At 49.5% G+C, this 15,085-nt stretch overlaps 1 protein-coding gene across 3 annotated transcripts in view; it reads left to right on the plus strand.

Moving 5' to 3' along the window:
* Window positions 1-15,085, plus strand: part of Camta (Calmodulin-binding transcription activator) — a 560,381-nt gene that overhangs the window by 475,970 nt on the left and 69,326 nt on the right. For all 3 annotated transcript variants that reach the window (XM_065430476.1, XM_065430477.1, XM_065430478.2), the window contains one exon: window positions 3,960-4,027. In XM_065430476.1, coding sequence (XP_065286548.1) covers window positions 3,960-4,027 — 68 coding nt within the window. The remainder of the gene's footprint in view (window positions 1-3,959; window positions 4,028-15,085) is intronic.

Below are 15,085 nucleotides of genomic sequence, written 5' to 3' on the forward strand. Positions count from 1 at the left end.
CACTCTGCGCCATAGGACGTGAAGGAGGAGAACTATATTTTCGTCTTCTAAGCAGTTCGCTTTTTTCTCGCCAGGGGCTAATTTTTTTAACGCCCTCCGAAGTTTGGCGATCGTCAAAGTAGAAAGCAAAAATGGTCGCCTCAGGAAGCGGCGCGCTCACTTGGAAAGATCGCAGATCTCTCTATTCCGCTGCGTTTGCGGCTGATTTTATCGATGGATCGAGCAGCAGGACGTCTGAGGATGCTGCCTTCGGACTTTGAGAGTGACGACGACACTCTATCTATCTCCAGGAGAATACGCCTGATGTATCCATGTAGGGGTGTTTAGACAAGGAAGCTTAAAGCATGCTTGTGGTCTATTTTATATCAAATATACTCATCTCAGTCTTCGTCAGAAGTGGAGAGATTTCCTGTTTCGACGAGCTCTCACGTTCCCGCGTAGCGCCTCTGTCGCCTGCGACAGGCGATAGCCCGTTCAGCGAGTAGCCATATGGGCCAGTATAGTGGAAGGATTCTTCTTCTGGAATTTTTCCACGCTTCCGTTATTTATTATCATCCGTCCCACAGCATCATTGGTTCGTGCGGCAGCGCACGGGTCCGGAGCTTATACAAACAGTGGTAGAAATTCTTCTTCGTTACTTGTCACGTGACCGCTCTCGTGTCCCTCTCCGTAGCTTGACCGCAGAATCCTTTTTCACTCTCGTTATCGCGGCTGGTACAAACAAAAGGCAAACCTTGGTAAAACTGTGTACACACAACTCGTCTAATTCTTAAAGGGAAAGTGAGACATCCACCCAAACGTAGATGAGTGCCACAAAGGAAGGGTTTCCTTTGTAGCACTTAGCTGCATTTGGGTGGATGTCACTTTCCCTTTATTAATTACTTCTCTCCACGTTGCGGGTTTCCGCAGAACTATTGCGTCAAACAACTCCACTATACGCGAAGGCCCGGTATATGCACGGAAGGGTTCACTCATCTCGCTCTGCAATAATGCGTGAGAAAGGCATGGAGTATTTGCAGCTGCTTCCTAGCGAGAACTCTAGTGGGGCCCTAGGGCCTCGTACTATGCGTTGTGCGCTCTCTAAGATTGCGACATCCGCTTAGGCCCTGTCACTAAAGTCCATGTGGTCATCCAATAAAAACCTTAACGCTCTCCGGATTCGGGAATAGGGGTCAACTTTCTTCGCGAAAAGCAGCTGAGTACCTTTGAGAGGCCTCGACCGGGCGACCCGCTTTTATGCGTTAGCACGTGCGATCCTGAATATTACTGATAGCGCACCGTGAGAAACAGCTTTCGGCATTCCGCGGATGGAACATTTCGTCAGCGTATAGATCCGGTCGCTTCCACCGGGTTCGCGCTCTCTACGGTTGCGTAAAATGCTGCCATCGCGGCGTCGTTCTGAAAATATTATGAGGAACGCTCGGGCGCGGGTCGCGCTAGCGGTCACGGGCTCGAGAGACCCAGCGCCTTGCGTATTCAGAACGGCAGCTGCCGAGCAAATAGCTCCGGCCCGCCCGAAGGCAATCAATTGCCGGGACGTTTGCGCGGCTTATACAGAACTCTATTTCCACGCCGCCGTGCTGTAGCTATGGCGGGATGAAAGTGCGAGCCGACTTTGCGCCCCGAGCCGTCCCCGTCGTTTCGACAGCTTCTTCGTTCGCCCGTCAGAAATTGAAACGCAGCCGACGAAAACTGACCTGCGCTCGTGACCTCAAATAGCCGCCTTCTGTTTTTTTGTCAAACGCGAAAATTTCTCGGAGCTCGCCTTGTGTCATCGTATGTAAAGTTGATATCGTAATACATAACTCACGAGCGCTGTCAGCTTCTCGTCTGCGCTTGTTCTTCGCGAGCGTGGCCTGGTTACGTCACCGCCCTGCTTGGGCATTCATCTGACATCATCTAGAATTCACAAGCGTCATGACGCGGGAGTGGAAGATGAATTATGCATGCAACCGGACTACTGCGTCGTGCGCTTTGTCTCATACCCGTGGCCCTCCCTTGAAGCGCAGCGGCGCACAGGCAGCCTGTTCTGCGTATTGTCTTTCAAATTTCGATTCGTAAAGAGAAGAAAGAATGTGGAGCTGGGTTTAGTAGACAAGAGAGCAACGCGGCTGCGAGAACCATAAGGACAGATGTGAGCAGGCGGAGCATCTGCCGCAGCCTCTCGCGGCCAGATCTGAGTTGGCGTTTCAAGCGACCGTCCAACCGTGACGTAAAGGAGCTGACTCGCCGAGGCAGAAGCTGCGAATGCGTCGACTACTTCCTTGTCGCTGACGCTTAGCGCATTCCGCCCTCGGGGAGCGTGTAGAGGCGTTCACGCTATAGTTGTCTTCTATGGAAGAGCCGCCCGCAGGGCGTAGCGCACAAGCAGCGATATTCCAGGCGCTTTTGTTCGCAGAGTGCGTTAGAATATGCCTCGACGTTACAGCTTTTCGTCGCCCTTTCTCTCTATTTTGTGTGTGTGTGTGTATGTGTGTCTTGTGTGGCTGGCGCTCTAGAGTTGCTTCGCACGCTGGTGAGCTCGCGAATTTTGAGCGCACTGTATTGTCGTGATCCTCGACGAATGAGAGGCTGGATCTTTGGGCGAGATGCAATGCAGCAGACGTCAAGCACGGAGCCCTGCTTGCCCTCTACACACGCTCACAATGGTTGATGTAACTTACGCGGCTCCGTAAACCCGCACGGAACTGTGTAAGCAACACTCCAATATGCGTTTGCTAAAAAACAAACAAATAAACAAATAATATACAAATGATAAACATATCTGTGAAACTATTGTGGTTCTACCATTTGTGGTGCACCTTCTAAGCTTACGTGAAAAATATTTCCTGGAAGTTAGACGATATCAGAGAGCGCCACCACCTCATACCTTCCCTCCTCCCCAAACCCATCTTTTCTGAATATTGTACGCGTGCTTATGATGCGAGCGGCTTGTCCCCACACTTGCCGATTATGCGTGTTGGCTTGAGTGGTGCGTGTCTCTTCATTTACATCAACTCGACGTGAGCGGATCGAGTCAGAAGACGAGCTGACCCCGACCCGACCCGACCCGACCACATTTACATGCATCTCGGCAAGCAGGTCGGGCGAGCTAACCCACCCCTTGTTGACTGCTTGTACTAACTCGCCTCGACACTCGCTCGACCCCTCCCGCTAGCGTTTAAGTGTACCCGACGGCCGGACTGAAGCCCGACAAGCCAATTCAACCCGACTTTATTGGATTCATGTAAACAGTTCGTCCATTTCTTCTGATCCACAAGGGCTTATCCTCCTATTCGCCCCTGCTTGACTATTTTTCTCGGCACGCCCAGGCACGAAGATCAAGCGCACAATTCTTTTTATGGGCGGCGCTTCTCTTGCATTGCTTACGTTGTTGGTTGGTTAACGCGTTTACTACAGGCGGGCTTGGCCCGGCAGTGCAGGCCGGCAGTTTCTTCGCCTGTGCGTCTCTTTCGCTATTCAGTAACCTGCCTGCTACCACGCTTCAATGAGTTCAGTGTTGCGTAGATCAGAAGGCGTGAGACCTCCCAACGCATGCACTACCCTAGGCCCTTCGGTTAACGTTATCTGCTGCTGCTGGAAAGCCTCTCGTTTGCAGCTTGTTAAGTTCTTCCCTTTGGGATTGAAGTGCCGGCAGTACCGAATGAAGTACTCTACGTCGTCAGTTACTGTCAATGCCGCTATTAGCTTAATAAACAGCCCTGTGAGAATGCGAGCGTTACAGTTTTAAAAGAAAGAGGTCTATTAGCAGATTGCGACCCCGCCTCTTACATGAAGCTAGACTCGATCTTTTTGCGCGTGTCATCAACTCTTCATGGGACGTGCGTGGTTGCCGGTATGACGAGGCATGATAAGTGATCGATGAGGCGTCATCTCTGACAGTCTATCTTTTGTACGTGTGGATGAGACTGACGATTGATTTCGCCGTTTCATTTTCTTCTGCTTCTCTCTTCTTCCAGGAAATCGCCGCTATCCTTATCAGCTTCGACAGGCATGAGGAGTGGTTATCCCGGGAGGTGAAGATACGGTGAGTGTTACCTACGTTTTTTGCCTACCTGCCGTCCTTCGTTCCTTTTTATGGCCATACCAGTTATACGGACACTCCAAGCGAATTTTCGCCGTTGCCGTCGCCGTTGCTGTGATGTTATGTATAGGTATATGTAAGCTATATGTTTATTTGTGCTGTATGCAAGGTCGATGCTACACTATTCAACAGGCAAAGTTGCCAAAACCTGTCTTACGTTCTTCGCTAAATTATTCGCCAGAATATTTATTTCTTTACAATAGCAGAGCGCAAACAGAATTCGTGAACCATTTCATTCATAGCGCGTGCCTTTTATCTTAAACCTTCTCAGACTACAAAAACTATGGAACAGTATTAGTGCTGGTTTTCTTAGAGTAGTGTGATTTCACTGCCGCCGCTCTCTACGGCCAGCGTAGTTGGCCCTGTGCGATGCCATTACAGGCCTTACACGGCGCGGTAAAGCATTTAAGGGTGCCAGAAATTTTGGTGAAAACGCGTATGTCGCGTCCGCGTAAGGCGAACCCGCGTACACTTAGGACACCGTCGACCGAGCAGTTTAAGCGCAGCGCTAAGCCTTGCAGTCGCTGCCAGTGCTTCGACGTTAGGGCAAAACTGCCATTTGTTTTCCTATCTTTCGTTTCTACTTTTGAAGTAACAATCAATCAATCAATCAATCAATCAATCAATCAATCAATCAATCAATCTTTTATTTTAGTGCCCAGAAAGAGCCGTGGTACCTTTGTATTGAATAATAATAATAATAATAATAATAAGAAGAAGAAGAAGAAGAAGAAGAAAATGGATCATTCAATTCTGCATTGGAGTCCGCTATACTAGAAAGCGAATAACTTAAAAGTAAAGTATTATATTTGCATATTTCTTTGGAGATTGCTAATTTGTACGTAGCAGACATTCTCTCACTTTCAACGCCACTAATGGAGAACTGTTGAAAAAAATTGCTTATTTATCTCACTTGCACTGTGTTACAAATTGTGTATAAGTGCACCGTGTTGTGGTTGTATGTGTACGTCGCTTCGTTAGCTGGCATTTCTGTGTCGACATTCTTCTTTTTTTTTTCTTTTTTGGAATTGTGATGACAGGTAGCCATCTGCATTGCATACCACTGATTCTTCATACATTTCGCGTTTTTGCAATCTTCGAATAAATACGTTAGCAATGCTCTTTCTGCTTGTTCAGGACTGTTTTTTTCTTTTGAAATGTCCTGTTTTGGTGCGCGTTTGATTTGCCCTGAAGTTAGACACGAATTGTGTCCTGCGCTGCCATCTATCATATTTATTCCTGTATAATACTGGCAACATATTTGTGGCCGCCTATCAGTCACTTCAATATTAATGGAACAATCTACCAGTCACAATCACCCAGAGGCATTATATTGATAAAGAGAACACAAATGTTGCTACGCAGATTGACCCAAACCACGCGTAACAGGCGAAATATGTGCGACTCTTTCCAAACGTGCCCGCCGACTAGGAGACCAATGCCATAAGCAGGAATAATCTTTTGCAGCCTGTTTTCCATAGTATAACCACAGCTACCGAGACTAGTTCGTTTACTTTACGTATAACCCGCCGCGGTTGCTCAGTAGCTATGGCGTTGAGCTGCTGAGCACGAGGTCGCGGGATGGAATCCCGGCCATAGCGGCCGCATTTCGATGGGGACGAAATGCGAAAACACCCGCGTACTTAGATTTAGGTGCACGTTAAAGATCCCAAGGTGGTCGAAATTTCCGGAGTCCTCCACTATGGCGTGCCTCATAATGGGAAAGTGGTTTCGGCACGTAAAACCCCATAATTTAATTTTAATATTACTTTACGTATAATGGGAAAACTCATGGTGACTTTTCGAGGTCCGCTCCTTTCTCTTTTTGCAGTACATCCTCGGGCGAAAATATTTTTGTTGTTACTCGCACTTTACCGAACCCAAATTTATTACTCTGCTTAGGACGGCTTCGCCGGGGCTTCGCATGTTCCGAACCCTGATCTGTTCCAACGACCAGTAAGCGTCGTGCAAGCGACATGCGAAAGAGGTTAGCGTAAGGGAAGACTGCCCGGAGGCTCGAAGAAATCGGATAGATGAAGCACTTGCATTCGGAAACGTGACTCTGCCGTCCATCCTCGGCTGTAGTTCCGACATGCCGCGAGATCCTCCTCCATACGCGTGCGCTGGCTCTGTCTCTCTTTTTTCTTCTCTCTTTTTTCTTCCTTTTCTCTTTCGTCATACATCAGCTGTGGCTGGAGGTGTGCGTGTGTATGCGTGTGTGAACGTGTCTGGTATTCCATCCCCTTCTGCCAAATAGTTCCACTGTTTCTGTGGCTTCCATTTCTTTTCTTCGTCACGCTTCAGCTGTAGCCGGGCCTGTGTGTTTGTGTGGTGGAGGTGCAGGGCAGGGGGGGGGGGGGGGGTGAAAGGATCGCGGTGGTCGTCCGTTTCCCGAATCGCACGTCAGTGCTCGATGTTGGCGCGTGCCGAGCCGTGTACTGATCGATGGAGGCGAGCCCCGGTCCACGTTCCGTCCTACTTCCGCCGGCATCTGCCGCCACCGACCGAGTTGTGCCGCACGTGCTAGGGGAAGGGGGAGAGGGGGAAAAGCAAACGGGTGAGGGAGAGAGAGATCACACTCCGTCTCGCCAACTCCGTGCACTGCACCGAAGGCTGTATTACACTCGTGTCATGTTTTGATGCGTAGCTATGTTACTTATGTTGTGTGTCCTGCCACGTACCGAGTGTAGATACGTCAGCCGTCTCGTCTGCAAGAATGCCAACTTCTGTGCGTGATCTCGGATTCTTATGTATAGATTCACGTAGTTGCGGAACTGCGTGCGTTTCTGAGCGTCCCTCTGACTCACGGGTGGTGCTTGGCGAATGTTCGTTCTCTCCGACTGCTGTCAGCGCTCTTAGTTTTTGTATGCCTTTCGAAGAGGGGTAGCCGGCGCCCACTATAATCGGTAGCTTTCCTTCTAAGTTCGTGTCAATTACAGAGATATAGTCAAATATTACAGGGACGGCAGGAAGACATTCCCGCACCCCCACCACTCCTTGACCAGAGCCGAACAAACAATATACAGGTAAATCCAGGCAGGATCCTTTCCCCACCCCTGCCTCCAGAACAATATATACCCAGAGAGATATAAGAACACATGTCCTCACTGCAATGCATTAGGGACCCTTCGGCACGTCATAGGAGAGTGCAATTTTTCCATAGACCACCCCCCACCTATACCCATAACTAACCCCCCTGCTATCCCCACCCTTTACGAGCGATGGGAGATCATGCTGTCCAGCCCCGCCCTGGAAGATCAGCTCCGACTGATCCACAGGGGCCAGACGGCCCTGGAAGCATATGGAGCCCGCGAAGAGGAAGGCACCCCATCAGACGCTTAACGCGTTTCATTTCATAATGGACCAGTAAAGTTGTTTCTCTCTCTCTCTCTCTCTCTCAATAAAGAGAAAGCCAATCAACAACGAGAGCCGACTACGCGTTCTGATAAGGAAGGAGTGGATTTCCTGCTGTGCGCCACTGGTCCTTCCGTGAAGCTTCTATTTAACCGGCGTCGCACGGAGGGCTGGTTCGCTGACGGGACCCACAGCTTACTCTGCACTGCATGGAGCTACTGAGGTGGAGTATTGGCAGGATACCGTCAGACGTGTATATCGAGAGGGGGTGAACCCGGAGGGGCAAGGCGGAGGGGAGGGGGGGACCCGACTTGTGGCTGAGGAAGAAAGATCGCCGGATGCTAGAACGTCCCGATGCTCATGCCCGTCCTCCGGAATGCCGGCAGCGCTAGGAGAAGGAGAAGAGAAACGGGTGGAAAGTGGATGGCGGCGCGTCGGTCTCCTCCTCTGGTGGTTCTAGCGTGCTTGCTTGCCCGTGGCTTCGACGTTTAGGGGCGCCCGCTGACACCGTCACTCGGTGCTGGGCAGATGACTCGCAGACCGCAGTTTTCCGCGCTATACTCTCTTTGTAGTACACGTAGAGAGAGGGCACCGCGGGATCGCTGCGGTGCTTTGTTTACTTCATAAAGGGGCAACGTTGGAACGCCGCTGCCCGTTTATGAGATGTTGCGAAGTAGGAAAGATAAATGAGCGAGGCGAACGGCCGGCCGCTCTGGCAATGCTACGACGAGGCGGTAAAAGGCAGTGTTGAAATTTCTCTAAAATTAGAAGTGGAGGAAAGCCATAAGATGATCTAGTCGGAGAAGAAATCTTGTGAGAGCAGAATTACTTCTTTAAAAAAAACAACTGAATAACTGATAAATTAAATTACTCAAAATTGAAGCTTGGCTTCAGGTGCCTTTCTCGCAATCAATAATAATAATAATAATAATAATAATAATAATAATAATAATAATAATAATAATGGTGATGATGATGAAGGTGAAGAAGAAGAAGAGTAAGAAGAAACAGCACAATCAAATTTATTTTTAAGGAACGGCGAGTGGATGAGCCGGCATCACTGGGGAAATGAAAGGCGGCCGGATATATCAGCGACGTGGAATGTATCGCTATGCCATGCCGCCCCGCATGTTTAGTTGGTCACTCGGATGAGGTATTTCCCTACAGTCGCGACTGCAGTTGTATTGGCACGTCGGACGCGCGTTGTAGAAGACATTTCGCCCACTCGATATTCGTGGCACTGCCACTGGCCGCCTGCACAGAGTCTCATGTAAGTTTCTGCTGAGACCACAGGGCGGCGTGAGCGAAGCTTCCGGCGAGCCGTGCCGCAGGAGGCCCGCGAAAGCACTCCTGTGACACTGGTTTTAAACAGTGGTGCAGAGGGAAAAAATCCAGTGCCGCTATTGCTCAAAAGTGCAGCAACAACAAGGATCGGCGGGATTTTACGCGCCAAGGGTGTATTTCGGGCTAATGCGGACGCCGTTGTGAGTGCCCGTGGATCTGCCGGATTTATTTTCACCACTTGTGTTTCTTCACCCACTTACCTAACCCGTATTGGACACAATGACACTGGCACCGAATCACCGCGGCTGCCATAGATGCACGAGCAATGGGAGGAACTGTGTACCACCTCGCTATCCATCCTTGCATGCCGCAAGCTACGCATTTTGACAAATTATGTATCTCTAACCACAACTGCGAATCGAGAGAGCTCGTGTCGTGGACAGGACAGATTGTCGCTGTTTGCCTCCGGGCTCGAGCACCTTTCTAGTGATGAACATCTATTTTAGTTTGTGCAATCACACCGGCGCATTCTTCTCAGAATGAGAATCATCATTTATTATTAAAATTTTGGTCATTTTACATGCATTTAGTGTACAGAAGGAGGTCCCATAGTCAAAGGCTGCATCGGGACGTCCTCATACTGTCTTTCTACAGCCTTCCTCCTTATACCTTCTGCCTACTCCGACTGTGAGAACCATCCTATTGTGATGCGGAGGATGAAAGAGGTGTGTCAACAGCACTTTTCACGTGCGCGTTTACAGTCGGGAATAGCGAAACGACGACAAGTAAAGCACGCGCGCATATAGATTTCGTGGTGCAGGGAGCGGCTGAGACGTCTAGTGCTCGAAAGCTGATTTCCTCGCTTTCATTTTATGAGCGCATATTTTTGTTTCTTTGCCATTGACCTGCCTCATTCGCGGCTTCGCTAAGCGCGTCACAGACGGGAACGCGAGGAACGGACGACACTGGCGCTTAGTAACCTTTATTAACTAACTTAAGCCTTAGTAACGGCATCACTAGTATCGGCGCTTAGTAATCCTTATTATTTTCGCCGTGTGCCTACAGTCACGTCGGCGCTCGCGTCGTCGTTGCCCTCTTTCTACACTGCGCTGGTTACAGCCATCGATCCGCACCATTTAGCCCGATCGCAGTGTTTGCGCCCCTGTCTGAAGCAGCTCCGAAAGGAATCCATGGTCGAAGTGTCTACCTAACTACGCTCACCTCGGTTCACCTCGGTGCTAGGCCTGTCTAGGTTTTAGCGCACTTCGGTTCTTGTTGAATTTGATACCGCCAAAATTACGGATCCGAACACTTCGTTACGTCGTGGCAGAGTCAGAGTTTACTTGACTCTGAGTCGGTTACTGGTCTTTGGTAGTTATAACGGCGCCGCTTCAGTACGTGCACCGAAAGGTTAAAGCTAATTGAACTTAGGGCAACGGTGCAGAATTAACCGGGAAAGAATGAACCGTGAAGGCCGTTTGCGTCTTGTTTGGGAAATGGGCGTTGGAATCAGTTCTATTTCCTTTTTTTTTTTTAGCCACGCATTTCGGGGAGTGCATACACATTAAAAACGCAGTAGATAGTCGGCGCTTGTCTGTCTCCCCCCTGCTCCTTCCGTATTTTGCGAAGCTTTTTCCTTTCACGCATGCTGTTTCGAAAATGTTCCTTCGCGTTCAAACGAACCACCTCCATTCCGTTACGAACTTATTCCGAGCTCGTTCGCATATTTTCTGTGTTTCATTGGGCACTACGCATATTTCACCGGACAGCTTTCCGAGTTTTGATTAGTGCTCTCTCTCTCTCTCTCTCTCTCTCTCTCTCTCTCTCTCTCTCTCTCTCTCTCTCTCTCTCTCTCTCTCTCTCTCTCTCTCTTTTTCTTTTTTTTTTAATATCAGCTCGGATCTAACGAATGTTTGGAGCAAAGAGAGGAGAGCCCAGTGTGCGACCGTTACTGAACTCTCTCGTTTATTTATTTATTTATTTATTTATTTATTTATTTATTTATTTATTTATTTATTTGGCAGCCGGTTGTAACTTTGATAATGCAATTAGTGATTCTGTCGTTGCGCCCTTTTCAGCAAAGAGAGGCAGCCAAGTGTGGCGTCCAATTCACGAAGCGCTCACGCGGTTTTGTTACTGCCAGGCCCGCTGGTGGCGCGCGTACATGCTAATGCCGGTATTTAACGCTACAGTGGTGTCCTTGTAGCTGGACAATAGCCTCGCTTTGCATATCCTTTCGCTTCACAGCACAGCGACCGGGCGCTAGTATACACTCTCGCATTCTCCGAGGGTCATCATTTAGCGCTCAGCTAAACTTTCCTCTGGGAGCTAAAGTGGAGCGCGCCACGATCCCGCGTTTTTCTCCTTCTTTTATTTTCTTTTATCTTTCTTCTTAATCTTCTTCCACCTTTTCGCGCGTTTGCTTTTCCCAAGTGCGATGGTGGTCTGGCGCTGCCTCTTACCCCATGCCCCATGCCCGAAGGACAACATAATGAACTGGCGTATACACTGCTGTACCCTCCACTCCCCTCAGCTTTCCGTTCCCATCTCTCAACTCCCACACACAGCGTCGCTGTAGTCCGCGCACGCTCCGGGGGTGCCTCGGATCACTTTAAAGCGCTGACCAGGCCTGACGACGATGCTGGCTAACGCTGAAACGGAATTAATTACTCGCGAGTGATTGGATTTTCTCGGACCACGCAAATTATTTGCCCGGCCGTTACCGTGCGTTCTCTCTCTCTCTCTCTCTCTCTCTCTCTCTCTCTCTCTCTCTCTCTCTCTCTCTCTCTCTCTCAACTTCCGTTATTCACGCGTCTTTATTTTTCGTCTACGCTTGCTTCTCGTACTCCCTACATTCCTTCTTTCCTCTCTCATTATTTCATATCCGGACCGTCCCGCAGCTACAGACTACATCTCCTCCGGTGTGTTACGCTGTAGTCTCTCCCGTTTGCTTTGTTCGTTGCGCTTGTTTCGTTAACGCTTTCGCTCTTTCCATTACGCTCTGACGCGCTCGTGCCGCGCGCATGCGCGCGCGCTCAGTCGAAGCGTGAGCAATCTCCCCCGGCGTTGCGTAAACGATGATTATGGCCTTATTGCCGTCCGGCTGCTGCTGCTGCTGCTGCAGGCTGTTGGGCACCGAAAGAGCACGAGGGAGGGGGCGGGGGGGAGGAAGCTGGCTCAATGAGAAACCTCGTTAGCCGTCATCAGGCTCGCGCTGCAGCAGCGGCGCCTCCTGCCGTAGCAGTGTGCGCCGTTTTTGGGGTGGTGGTTGCGGTGGTGGCCAAGTCATATAAGCCCTCCCCCTCCTCCTTCCCGACTTCAGCGCTCGCTGTTGGCAGCGCGCGCGCGTTCTTGTTTCCATAGCGTAATTACGGACAAGTTCCCTCTCGGCCCTCCTCCCCGATATGCTCATCCTCTCCCCTTTTTTTTTCTTTTCTCTCTTTTTACGCCCCGGGCTCATTTCAGTGGCCCACTGCCTCGGCTCTCTCGTTCGCGCTTAGTTCATCTAGTGTTGCCACAGCTCCAGCGCATCATGTCTGTTCTTCTTTTTCCCCGAGTATATATTTTATCTCATTTATTACAGCTCCGCGGCCCGGCATTGTGCGAGGCGAAAGTAGGGCGAGAGACCGGGGGGGGGGGGGGGGAAAGGGGAGACGTTTCGTGAAGCGGGGCGCGGGTCGAATTTGCGCGCATTACGACGCGCGGAATCTAGCCAGTTCATTATGCAAATAAGAATTAGTCATCTCCTCCTCCACACGGTCGGCGTGCGTCTAGCTGCTCCGCGAAGATGGCACAAGACGGGCGGCGGGCGGATGAAGTTCAAAGCGGCAACGCTCTTTCGTTCGGTGCGGCGAGGAGAACGTCGGCGGCTACGCGCGAGAAGGCCGAATGCAGGGAGAGAGAGAGAGAGAGAGAGAGAGAGAAAGCTCAGAGACGACAGCCGGATTGATGCGCTTTCCGCGACGCCGGGATGTACTCACGTGTCACATTTGCCGCGTCTTCGCGCACCGCGTCAGTGGACGGTGTGCTTCGAGAAAGCAAACGCGATTATTCTTTTTTTGTTTTTCGTCTCCTTAGATGTCCGGCTTTGAGATAGCGGGCTAGCGAGAACGCGTTGATTAGCGTCAGGCCGTGGACATTAGCATGTGTCTGACAGGCAGTGTTAATAACGTCCGAGACGAGACGGGCGCGACACGTCAAGGGCGGTCCCGAGCCGGTCTCGCCGCTGATGCCGGCTGCTAAAGAAACGTCGGAAGGTTTTGTCCCTTTGAAAGTATTAACCTCCTGATGCGAGTATTTTTTTCTTACACTTTCAGTAACGAGGGGTCATTAGAGTCTTTGAGCTACAGAGGTCAGCGGTCACTGTAGGTTTTGTTTTAATTTGTGCATTTCTTCGCTTATAAATTTCGAACGTATTACAAGAACAATGTTCTCCTATAGTAGAAGCTTTCAATTCGCCTTTATTTTCTGTTTCAGCGACTGTAATCTAATGCATAGCTTGTTTAGTTTTGTAAAGTCAGGGATGAAGCTGACGTCTGGTCTTGGTGAATCGTGGTTTGAATACGCGGGCACAGAAAACACTAACGCGGGAAGAAACAATTATCAACACAAACGCCTAAAGTATTCGCCTAAAGGTGAATCCTCTAGATTAATTCCTAATCTTACACGTAAATGGTTCACCTTTATATAAATCCTTTCACTGAAAATATTTACCTAAATAATCCTCAGGTGAAATATTAAGTCTTAATCATCTGCATATTAAATTTTAAGCCCTTGCTTAAGGTTAAGGCGTAACCAAAGCTTTGAATGCTCTAGGGCGCGAGTTTCAGGAAGCTTTCTTTGCGCGTGACAAGGTGTTCTCGAACTTGTTAAAGGTTTGTCAAATGTCTCGCACTAAACCACACGGGAAAATAATGAGCCTACTTTCCTCTGTTGTCTCTTTACTACTTGTGATTTAGTGAGGGTAGCTAGTAAGCTAGTTTAGTTCGCAGCGTTCTATCCCATGCTTCGCAAAGCTAATCGATAACACAGCACTTAACGACTCCGAATCTTGGGCTTCGTTGAATGCCTGTTATGGTGATTGTGATTAAGGGGGCAAGGTGACTTTAAACATGGTGGCGCATGTTCATTAAGGGGAATAGACCTAAAATCCGGGAGCGCAGGCCAAACGTACCAACTCATTGTCATCATCGTTATCATCCCTTTCTTTTTCATTTCAGTAGTTATTTCAGTCGACCTATTTCTAAAATCACTACTGTTAGAAACCATGACTCGCGTGCGCCTTCTGTTTTTCGCTCACTTTAGGTGCGTCCAAACATCATATCGATTCCATTCTTTCCTCTTTCATTTGTCTTCGTGTTTTCCTCCCGACATGTCGGTTAGTTGACTGAACAAAGCCTGGTCCACCTCCCTGCCTCCTCTTTCTTCTCTCTGTATCTTTCTTACCTCGCGTTTCTGCAGTTCTTGTCCTTTTCCTGCCTTCATTCGCTCACTCCTCCGCCCCCCTCTTGGGATTCGTTTTTTCTCAGCGCGCAGCTCTAGTTCACACAGGGTTAGTGCCCTACTGCCGTCTCCCGAACCGCCCGTATGCTGTTTCCTTTGGCGCCGGTCGCTTCTCCTTTGCCGAAGTGATCGTTGCAGCTATGCCCCTTTTACTGGGTTTCTTCGATATTCCGCCTGCGCCCTCTCGAAGCTGAAACACGAAGAAGAGAATAAACTGTCCTCGCCGTCGTAAAGAAAGTCGGGGGACATTTGCATTCGCCTATCGACCCTGCAGGCCGCATTCGTTTAACTGAATCCCGTTGCTCCCGATGTCGTGCCTTGTGCTCCCGCGCTCTCTCTCTCTCCCTCACCATGTCTCAACATAACCGTGCAGCATTGGTGCGCGAAAGCTTTGGTCAGACTGTCAGCTGCCGCCGAATTTTTAGAGCAGTTCGCGGATGAAACGACCCGAGACTAGCCGGTATTTTGGCCGTCTCATGTTGTTGACAATCGTCATTTGTTGGCCAATCGCGAACCGGCAGCATTTATTTACTGAGTTACGAGCTGACACATAAAAAATGAAGAGTGAATGCCCTGTCAGAAGTGGTGTGCCCGCAGGAATTTCGGTCATTTGGCTTGCTAGAGAAAATCTAAAGAGCCAGAGAGTTCTTCTAGATCAAGCCCAGCGAACCGCAGAGACCAGTGGAGCCTTGGACTGAAGCAAAACCCGCCGCTTAAAACCACTAAGAGAAATACAGTTTATGCTACTACTACTATAAGTGTAGTTTGCTCCTTCTAGTTACATGAAAGGAGAGCTTCTTGCTGGACTAAAGTTGATGTATTACATTGGCATTCATGTTTGTGTTTTAGGGCCTCAGACAC

Source organism: Dermacentor albipictus, chromosome 2 (assembly GCF_038994185.2).
Source record: "Dermacentor albipictus isolate Rhodes 1998 colony chromosome 2, USDA_Dalb.pri_finalv2, whole genome shotgun sequence".
Taxonomy (NCBI): Eukaryota; Metazoa; Arthropoda; class Arachnida; order Ixodida; family Ixodidae; genus Dermacentor; species Dermacentor albipictus.